Source organism: Anomaloglossus baeobatrachus, chromosome 2 (assembly GCF_048569485.1).
Source record: "Anomaloglossus baeobatrachus isolate aAnoBae1 chromosome 2, aAnoBae1.hap1, whole genome shotgun sequence".
Classification (NCBI taxonomy): domain Eukaryota; kingdom Metazoa; phylum Chordata; class Amphibia; order Anura; family Aromobatidae; genus Anomaloglossus; species Anomaloglossus baeobatrachus.
This window is the reverse complement of record NC_134354.1, coordinates 45,456,663-45,467,307: the sequence shown is the minus strand read 5'-3', so window position 1 is coordinate 45,467,307 and position 10,645 is coordinate 45,456,663. Positions and strand designations below refer to the sequence as shown.

General features: G+C 43.2%; 1 protein-coding gene across 1 annotated transcript; it reads left to right on the top strand.

The window, feature by feature from the left end:
- Positions 1 to 6,836: 6,836 nt before the first annotated feature.
- LOC142286511 (claudin-8-like) lies at positions 6,837 to 7,547 on the top strand. Its single transcript, XM_075333367.1, has one exon. It carries the CDS (start codon positions 6,837 to 6,839, stop codon positions 7,545 to 7,547), a length of 711 nt encoding a protein of 236 aa, XP_075189482.1.
- The last annotated feature ends 3,098 nt before the right edge of the window (positions 7,548 to 10,645 follow it).

The window sequence follows — 10,645 nt, the reverse complement described above, 5'->3', positions numbered from 1 at the left end:
CCCTCATAGCTGGCAAGGTCAGAACCCTGCAGGGGATCTCTGGGTAGCCACACCTCTTCGTGGGCGGTAACTTCTTCCAGCGCGGGCTGCTGTTGTTTTTCAGCGCGCTTTTCATGGTGGCAATATGGCGGCGCTTCCAATTTTCCAAGCGGACCGCCCAGGCACATGGTCACCTGTCTGGACAGGTCTAGTCCTTATCCTGTTCGTGACGCCAGATGTGAAGCCCCGCCGGTGTTGTATCAGTGTCGGTGCATTACCTTCAGGGACTCCACGTAGCTGGTGCTGGTCACAGGTAGGGAATCTTCAGTTTTTGATCGTGACGCCACTCTCAGTATTTGCGGTCAGAGGGGACCGCCACTGCAGGTTAGAGGACGCCTGGGGCTGATGGTGAGTGCAGTCGGGTGTAGTAGCCTCCTGAGAGTGAGGCAAGCCCCAGGGCCCTTTGTAAAGCTGTAGTACCACAAGTCGCAGAATGACCACACACAGGCCGAGTGTCTTTCAGGGTTTTTACTCACTTCAGGTGGCAGGGTGAGTAACCCGGGCGTAGCTGGGATGAACCAGGTGGGAACCAGGTATCCTTCCGGCTGACTGTATGAGGGTGACTACAAACTCGCCTTCCTTAGCCCTTGGTGGTTTGGGGTGACCCCGACTTTGAGTCCCTATGGGGGTCACCCAGGGAAGATGCTCCAAGCCTCTCTCCCCTTCTTGTTTTGCCGTGTGCTTGTTCCCCGGGCCAGGCCACTCCAGCCTCTTGCCTCCTGTGACCTATGGGCCCTACTTGCGGTTACGTGGCTGCGGCTTTTGGTTGTTGTGGTGTGGGCTGTAAGAGCCCCACACCGGCAGGTTTAGCAGGGAAAGGTGAATCTATCCTCGCTTCGGGATCTGCCGCCCGGTTGGGCCTGGTGCTCTCTAGAAGTCTCCGTACTTCCCACTCCGTGCACTCTCTAGCTGAAGCTGGCTTTCAGGCAGCACTTCTAGTTGACCGTTCTCCCCCGTCTGTAGTCACTGCGCGGGCGCTGTTAGACAGCATCAGCCCCACAGGTCTGCTCCTCACTGAGCCCTCTGGAGTTCTGCTCTAACCGACTCACTGGTGGGTTTTTCCCTCTCTGCTCTTTCTGCTCACATCTCCTCAGTCCGAGCTCCCAGCTCTAACTAACTCCTCCTATCTCTCTTTCCTTCCCCACTTGTGTCTGCCTACGCCACCTAGCAACCAGACTCTCCACCACACCCCTTGAGAGGAGATGGAGGCTCTCGCCCCCTCCACTATTCCAGTGAAGGCGTAGGCTCTGCCCCCTCCTGGGATCCCCAGGGGTCCTCTCTTAGGTACATGCGTGAGACCTGATCACTATGCGCCTGTGTTCCACACCCCTGTCAGCCATCTGGATTACCTGTATTGTACTGTCCCCAGCATGGGTGCAGTACTCAGTGGTGCCTGACCAGGTCAGGGGCGCCACAACATCAACACCCTATATAATGTGTGCTTAATTATTAGGCAACTTCCCTTCCTTTGGCAAAATGGGTCAGAAGAGAGATTTGACGGGCTCTGAAAAGTCCAAAATTATGAGATGTCTTGCAGAGGGATGCAGCAGTCTTGAAATTTGCAAACTTTTGAAGCGTGATCACCGAACAATAAAGCGTTTCATGGCAAATAGCCAACAGTGTCGCAAGAAGCGTGTTGGGGAAAAAAGAGGCAGAAAAATAACTACCCATGAATTGAGGAAAATCAAGCGTGAAGCTGCCAAGATGCCATTTGCCACCAGTTTGGCCATATTTCAGAGCTGCAACGTTACTGGAGTACCAAAAAGCACAAGGTGTGCCATACTCAGGGACATGGCCAAGGTAACGAAGGCTGAAAAACCACCACCTCTGAACAAGAATCATAAGATAAAATGTCAAGACTGGGCCAAGAAATATCTTAAGACTGATTTTCCAAAGGTTTTATGGACTGATGAAATGAGAGTGACTCTTGATGGGCCAGATGGATGGGCCAGAGGCTGGATCAGTAAAGGGCAGAGAGCTCCACTCCGACCCAGACGCCAGCAAGGTGGAGGTGGGGTACTGGTATGGGCTGGTATCATCAAAGATCAACTTGTGGGACCTTTTCGGGTTGAGGATGGAGTGAAGCTCAACTCACAGACCTACTGCCAGTTTCTGGAAGACAACTTCTTCAAGCAGTGGTACAGGAAAAAGTCGGTATTGTTCAAGAAAAACATGATTTTCATGCAGGACAATTCTCCATCACATGCATCCAACTACTCCACAGCGTGGCTGGCCAGTAAAGGTCTAAAAGATGAAAAAATAAAGACATGGCCCCCTTGTTCACCTGATCTGAACCCCATAGAGAACCTGTGGTCCCTCATAAAATGGGAGGGGAAAACAGTACACCTCTCAGAACAGTGTCTGGAGGCTGTGGTGGCTGCTGCACACAATGTTGATCGTAAACAGATCAAGCAATGACAGAATCTATGGATGGTAGGCTGTTGAGTGTCATCATAAAGAAAGGTGGCTATATTGGGCACTCATTTTTGGGGTTCTGTTTTTGCATGTCAGAAATGTTTATTTCTAAATTTTGTGCAGTTATATTGGTTTACCTGGTGAAAATAAACAAGTGAGATGGGAATATATTTGGTTTTTATTAAGTTCCCAAATAATTCTGCACAGTAATAGTTACCTGCACAAACAGATATCCTCCTAAATACACCATTAATTGAATAGGATCCATAATATCATAAATTCCAATATTTCTAAACCATGATCCCAAAATTACCATTAGAGCCTACAAATGATCACTGGTTAATTGGTTAGACCATAAAAAACCATCCAAAAGGACACACGTCTTTTTTAGGAAAATTATATACAAATCTTTATTAACAATATTATTATTTGTAAAGGCACACAGTATAGACAAACAGTGTTATTAAAAACATGTGAAAACCACCATATTAAAAACCAACAGGGCAGTGTGGTCAGTCGAACAATATCATCCACATGGAATATTATGCAGCGGTCATGATTAAATATCACAGGCTCAGTTATGTCAACATATAGATTTAAAACCAGATGACACTTTTAAATTACATCGCCGGTACAACAACTCAAAGTGATCATACCCATATTGATATAATGGATATGAAGACTTTGCTACATGGTTTATAGATATCACATATGGATCAGTCCCGATAGCCAGAAATAATGATACAATTTATTGGCATAAAAATAGACATAAAGGAGGTCAATAATTTGCCTCTGAATTATAGTAAATTTATCCAGAATAATTAGCCAAAAAATTGCAGTCAGAGTTGCAGGCAGTCATTCATTGAACATGATTTGTAGATATTACATCTATAAAAGCAAGTGATTACAGCCAGCAGGAAAAAAAAGGGGTCCAGCTGATAAATATAAGCAGATATAGGCAGTTTAGCCAAATGCATAAATTTACATATGTGCCAAAGCTTGTAACCAGAATAGCAAACAGTCAAAATTACACATCTATATGCTGGAGTTATAAGGAGCAGCATCAACCATACAATTTACCATAAACACTGAGCCATAAAGTAGTACAGGGACAATGCCCTAGGTTAGACGAAAGTTGTAGTGATTGTCTGGTAATACAGACCCGCTGTAGCCATAGTACCGATCCCGACCACACTGCCCTGCACCTCGACGCGTTTCGCAAGAAAGCTTCGTCCAGGAGGTGCAGAGGCAGTGGGGAAGGCACTTTTTAAGGACACCAAATGAGACGCACCTGTGTGAATCGGCGCGCGCCAGCCGGCCGTACCACCATCATCGCGGCCCCCGGCGTCCCGGAAACAGCTCTGCGCATGCGCGCATAACGTGGATCCGATAGGACGCCAGGAGTCACGTGGAGGGAGGAAAAGGCCCGGGCAGCGCGCGCACCCACAGTGCTGCTGATACAGCCATATCATGAAAGGGCAATGTAAAAAGATAAAGATAAAGATATCCTTCTAAGATAGCCAAATCTAAAAAAAATCAACTCCAACTTCCAAAAATATTAAGCTTTGATATTTATGAGTCTTTGCGTTGATTGAGAACATAGTTGTTGATCAATAATAAAAAAAATCCTCTAAGGCTAGGTTCACACACTGCGTCTTTTTGACGCTGCGTTTTTGTGCGTTTTTGGCCGCTAAAAACGCACAAAAACGCACCTGCGTCGAAATGCATGCGTTTTTGCCGCGATTTGGTGCGTTTTTGGCTGCGTTTTGCTGCGTTTTTGATCTCTGCGTTTTGCTGCGTTTTTCCAATGCATTGCATGGGGGGAAAACGCAGAAAAACGCAGGAAAGAACTGACATGTCCATTTTTTTTTTTTAACTCAAAAACGCAGGTAAAAAAAACAGATGTGTGCGGACTGCAAAAATGAAAACTCATAGGCTTTGCTGGGGAAGCAAAGTCCTGCAGTTTTGAGGCCAAAACGCACCCGAAAAACGTGCAAAAACGCCGCGAAAAACGCACTGTGCGCACATAGCCTAAAATACAACTTGCCTAATAATTCTACACACAGTGTAAACCATTTACCAAGATGATGGGAAGTGAAACCAAATCTTATATAAATCCCATCGACCTGAAGTGATCAGCAGAGCGGGGCACTGTTATCCTCAATAATGCATCATTATGCCCATTAGTATGGATTAATAGTATGCATGCCCGACCACCACTCCATTACTTTCCTATGGAACTGCTGAACACTGTTCTGGCCTTTTCTGGTCACAGTGTAGAGAATGACCCATAACTGATGGACAGTGGAAAAGCCCAGGGGTTACCATGGGCGGTAAAGTCACAGCAGAAAAACACTGAGAAGCCTTACGGAAGAGTAGAGAGAAAATGTCAGTCTGTTTCCAATGATGTAGAATCTTCACTTATTGTTGGGTAGCCAATGGCTAATGTCTGACATGTAGGGATGCACATACAGGACCTTCTCAAACGTGTGCCATTTGCAAAACCGGTGTCTTCCTAAGTGGCAAAATCCTTTTCACCTCCTCAGACACTAAAGCCAAGGGCATAATGTTACCTGTACACCCCTTATAACTATCCCCAGCTGTTCAGCCACACTAGGACTCAAAAGCAAGAGGGGGACCACTCTAACCCCTACTCTGAACCACCAGGGTCACCGTCATTAGCCTGTTTACTGCTCAAAAACACCTGGGACATCATTACCCTTTACTACTTGTTCTTATGAACAAATATTATGGGTAAATAGCTCGATCCAAAAGGAGCAAACAATGGTCTGAACATAAAAAAAGACCTAAAACATAACTTTTAATAGGTACCAAATAAAATCATCTTTTGAGCAACTGCTTTTTTATTTGGTAACTATTAAAAGTTATGTTTTAGGTCTTTTTTTGTGTTCAGACCATTGTTTGCTCCTTTTGGATCCAGCTATTTACTCTTGTGGATACTGTGGGTCCCCTTGGTATTTTGCTCATTCAATAACTGGCTGTATATGGGTAGAGAGATGAATTGCCCACATAGTGGCTTACTTTGGGGTTCAGGTCAAGGCTGGGTCCAGAACTGAACTTTATCTAAAGTCACGCACCCTGACGAAGGAATTGAAACGCGCGTCGGTGGCTTTGGACCGATATACAGACTGCTAGATAGCACTATACAGGTATCTATATGGATCTTAATCATGGCGTGTTAGATATCTTTATCTGGAAGATTGCGGGATACTTAGCTTTCTGAACTTAGCTTTTGCAGTTCAAACAGCTGATTTTTTTTTCTGCACTGGCATAGTACTTTTTGATTTATAAACTCAGCTGACCCACGTATATATGCACTCCTTGTAACTTTCTTACTAACAAGCACTGCACTTTTGTTGTATCCTTTTAACACCATAATAGCACTTTATGTCAATAGTGCAATATCCTGTCTTGCATTTTGTATTTAATAAGTGATATATCTACTAATTTGTAATAAATTGTCATATATATTTTTTTATTCGGTCTTTATATGGTTGTCATAGTGGTCTTCATGCTTGCTTTTTAATGTTGTTTTTAATTATTTTAGTATATGTGTCATTAGTATTTTCCCTAAAAATATACTGGGGTTTTTCAAATATAGAGTATTGGGATCATTGTGTATCTAAAGTCTGGCTAAACACGCCGAACCGAACTTTAACGGGTCTGCTGATCTCTACTCTTGGGTAATATTAAATATTTAGAACCATTATGTAGAGTTAATAGGTAACCAAACTTCGAAACACTTTATTTACTATGTAACCGTCCATGTTTGACAGTGTTGATATTTGACGGTCTACCCACTACCAATCAACCGATCAACACCGGTAAACAATCAAAATATATTTTAAAGTTAGCTACTCTCTAACATTTTTCTTCTTCAATTAGCTCATGTCGTGCATAAATCTACCGAAAATTAAATCAAAAACCTCCAATGCTTAATCTTAATTTCAGATCTTTCATCCACACATTACGTATCGTACACAATGTACAGACTGTAACTGAATATACAAATGAAATACCAAACAAATTAGAGATCCGAACATTGAACATCTGCTTTCCATTTGTTTCGAGCAGCAGATTAGTGTAGCCTGAGGTGTCGATGGGCTGAGTCGGCGCTTTGATACCTGTGTAGACATCCAGGATATGTAACACCCTATTAGGTAACAATGGAAAACAGAAGTTGATGTTGATGCACGTGCCCAGGCAAAGATAAATTCACCTGTACCTTCTACTGATGAACATTTCTAAATCGGATCCTGAAGGCTAAACAAGTGAACCGAGAACCAGAAAAGGTGCCTCCGTCTGGTAAAGATATAAAACATCTGGATATTCTACTCGTAGAACTACTTTTAGAAGACAACATGGTCAGCTGCATAGTTCAGACCATTGCTGTGATATTGGGAAATGTGGCCACCATACTGACATTTGTCGTCTATGGACTACCATACTGGAGAGTGGCCATCATAGCCGAGAGCAGCTCTTATGGCAGGCGTATCGATGGTCACTGGTTGGGCCGTTGGGATGGACTTTGGATGACCTGCTCGAGACAAAACAATCTCCCAATGTCTTGTCAACCCTATTCCAACATAGTGGGGTCGATGACTCCAGATATAAAGGTTTCAAGAATTTTGATGTCCTTTGCTGTGATGGCGGCAATTTTGGGCTCTGTAAATTCCCTAATCGGCATGCTGTTCAGTAACTTTTGCACTATAAGTGAAAGGAGCCGTAGCTGCTGTCTTCTTCTGGCGGGCATCAACTTCATCATGGCTGGAATTCTTGTTCTTGCACCTTCATTATTAATTGCTTTTAACATCATGAAAAATGTTTGTTTCTCCGAATGCAAAATTATCCAAAGAGAGGAAATTGGCGAGGCGGTCATGCTCGCGTGGCCAACGGTGATGCTCTTCTTCATTGGAGGATCTATATTTTGCTGGTATCACCCATGTAGATGTTCAGGGGAGAGATGCCTCTGTCCCAGTGAAGACATTCAACCTGATATGTGTCAAGAGAAGAACCACTTAACAGAAGAACTTCATGTGCTCAAACCCATTCAAGAGGAAATTATTATATAAACATTTGGCAACTTCAATTTTGAGCATAATGTATGAATCTACTTAAAGGGTGGCAAGTTTGTGAAGGCCATCCCACCCATTACTGATTTGTTGTGAGTTTTTTCCTTTTTTTCACATACAAAGCAGATTACAGAATTGTGAAATACTGGAGTGCAGTATGAAGGTGAGAATGAAACTTTAAAGGGGCTTGTCTAGGTTGTCGAATGTGTTGGGGGTCCTTATTTTGTGGCACTTAATAATACATAAGGTTCTCAGCTCACTTGCCTTCTTCACAGACTGCACAGCTCTGCTCTTCTCAAAACCAGACTAGAGATGAGTGAATATATTCATGTGGAGTCAAATTATTCTGGAAAATTCTAAAAATTTGTATGAACCAAATTTATTGCATTTTGCTGAACCGAAAAAGGACACAAAAATGTTCCAAAAAGCCCCAAAAACTTATTCTCACCTCACAGCTCACGTTTCTGGTCACCACGGTGTTCACTATCCCTCCGGTCTTCACCATCCCTCATCCGGTCCTTGTCACATATTCTGATCACTTGTTAATCCCGTCTTCATGCTAGGCCGGAACTTCTGGGCAGGCAAGGTCACCATTTACATCGGGATGTCTTGACCTTATGTGTGCTTTCGTACAACCACCCAAGGTCCATCAAAGCCGGAAGTCCTAGTGTAAAGAGGGGATTCAGCACTCACAGCAGAAAATGTGACAAGGAATGGACAGGTGACGATGAGGAGCCGAGGTGCCCTAGTGGTGACTGGTGAAGTTGTATCAATATTTTTTTCATTTTTCATATCTTATATTTATTAGGTTCTGGGGTCCCAAACAATAATAAATTCACGATAAATAAATTCTCTCCAAATCGAATTTCCGGGAAAAATCCATCCGAATTTTGCTTGATCCGCATATCTCTTCCAATTGAAAAACAGTCCAGTCCTTGTCCCATATTCTTCTCACTGCTTAACCTCGTCTTCATGCTTGGCCAGTACTTCTGGACCAGCAAGGTTCTACATAGAACCGCCAAAGCTCCATCAAAGCCGGAAGTCCTACTTCGGTGTTTCCCAAACTCCAGTCCTCATGGCCCCCAACAGGTCATGTTTTCAGAATTTCCTTACTGTTGAACAGGTGATGGAATCATTATCAAAGCATCCCCTGTGCTATATTAAGGAAAGCCTGAAAACATGACTTGTTGGGGGCCATGAGGACTGGAGTTTGGGAACCACTGTCCTAGTGTGAAGAGGGGATTCAGTGCTCGCAGCGGGGACAAGAAGATGTGACAAGGAACGGATGGGTGACGGTGAGAAGCCGAGGAGCCAGAGAAGTGAATGGTGAAGTTGTACCAGTATTCTTTTTTTCATTTTTCACATCTTATATTTTTTTATGCTTCGGGGTCTCTTGATGCATAATAAATTCATGGACAATAGCTTCTCTGCAAATCGAATTCCCAGTGAAAATTCACACAAATTTTGCCTGATCTGGTCATCTCTTCCAATTGAAAAACAGTTTTCAAATGTGCAGTGTTTTTGTAATTGGAGGAGGCTGATGGACAGGTCCAGTCACTCGCTGCTCCATCAGTATCCATTTTGAGATCAGAAAAGCTGTGCAGCCTCTAAGGAAGAAGGTACTAATAAGAGTAAGGCTATGTGCACACGCTGCAGATTTGGTGCAGAAATTTTCTGCACCACATGTGCACGCTATGGCAAAAAAATTGTCAAAACCGGATGCTGTTTTGACTTGGTTTTGTTGAGGTTTTGGTGCAGTTTTGATTCGGTTTTGGTGCGGTTGTGAGGTGGTTTTGATGCAATTTTGGTGTGGGTTTTGATGTGATTTTGGTGCGGTTTTGATGCGATTTTGGTGCGGTTTTGATGTGATTTTGGAACGGTTTTGATGATGTTCTGCTGCTGTTTTGATGCGGTAGTGGTGTGGTTTTGATGCAAGTTTGGTGCGGTTTTGATGTGATTTTAGTGGCGTTTTGATGCGAATTTTGTGCGGTTTTGATGAGGTTTTGCTGCAGTTTTGGTGCGGTAGTGGTGTGGTTTTGATGCGATTTTGGTGCAATTTTATGTGATTTTGGTGCGGTTTTGATGAGGTTTTGGTGAAGTTTTGATGCGGTTTTGGTGCGGTAGTGGTGTGGTTTTGATGCGATTTTATGTGATTTTGGTGTGGTTTTCATGAGGTTTTGGTGAAGTTTTGATGCGGTTGTGGTGTGGTTTTGATGCAATTTTGGTGCGCTTTTGATGTGGCTTTGGTGAGGTTTTGGTGCGGTTTTGATGCAGTTTTGGTGCGGTTTTGATGTGATTTTGGTGCAGTTTTGAAGAGGTTTGGATGCTGTTTTGGTGTGGCTTTGATGAGGTTTTGGTGCAGTTGTGGTGCGGTTTTGATGCGATTTTGGTGTGGTTGTGGTGCAGTTGTGGCGCGATTTTGGTGTCGCATTGATGCGGTTTTGGTGCGTTTTTGATGCGGGTTTTGGTGCAGATTTTTGGGCCATCAAGAAAGTCAATGAATTGAAGTCAAAGAATGAAAAAAAAACACTGCTAAACCTGACCAATAATTGACATGCTGTAGATTTTTTTCTGCATCAAAATCTGCACAGCAAATCTAAAATCCCATAGACATTGCTGGCTTCAGGAGAGGCATGCAGATTTTGATGCAGATTTCTAAAAAACTGCATAAAAAACTTCGTCAAAAACCACAGCGTGTGCACAGGGCTTAAAAGGAGAACCCATAAACGTATGTATTAATAAATGACATAAAATATTGACCTTAACAGATTTTTTAACATAAAGTGGACTCCCCCTTTAAGGAGCATAGCATATTTTAGAATATTCTCTGTTTCCAAAAGCGTCCTGCAGAATTCTGATCTAAGCTCTAGGTGTGAACAGGGATGAAGATGTGATGCAACTCAGATAATCAAAGGAAAGTTACTCAACATTTTTTGCAAGTATGAACTATGAAATTATGCTAAAAATTGGGGCTATCTTCTAAAAGCAAGCTGCTTGTATAGATTTAAATGGTTAATACACATTTTTCATACACCGTATTAGGACAAATATACATCACAGAAGGGGGTCTTCTGTTTAGACCCTCCCTCCAGGAGCCA

What these genes read in the sequence shown, in the direction of transcription:
- LOC142286511 (XM_075333367.1), top strand. Translation starts at nt 6,837, where the DNA reads ATGGTCAGCTGCATAGTTCAGACCATTGCTGTGATATTGGGAAATGTG.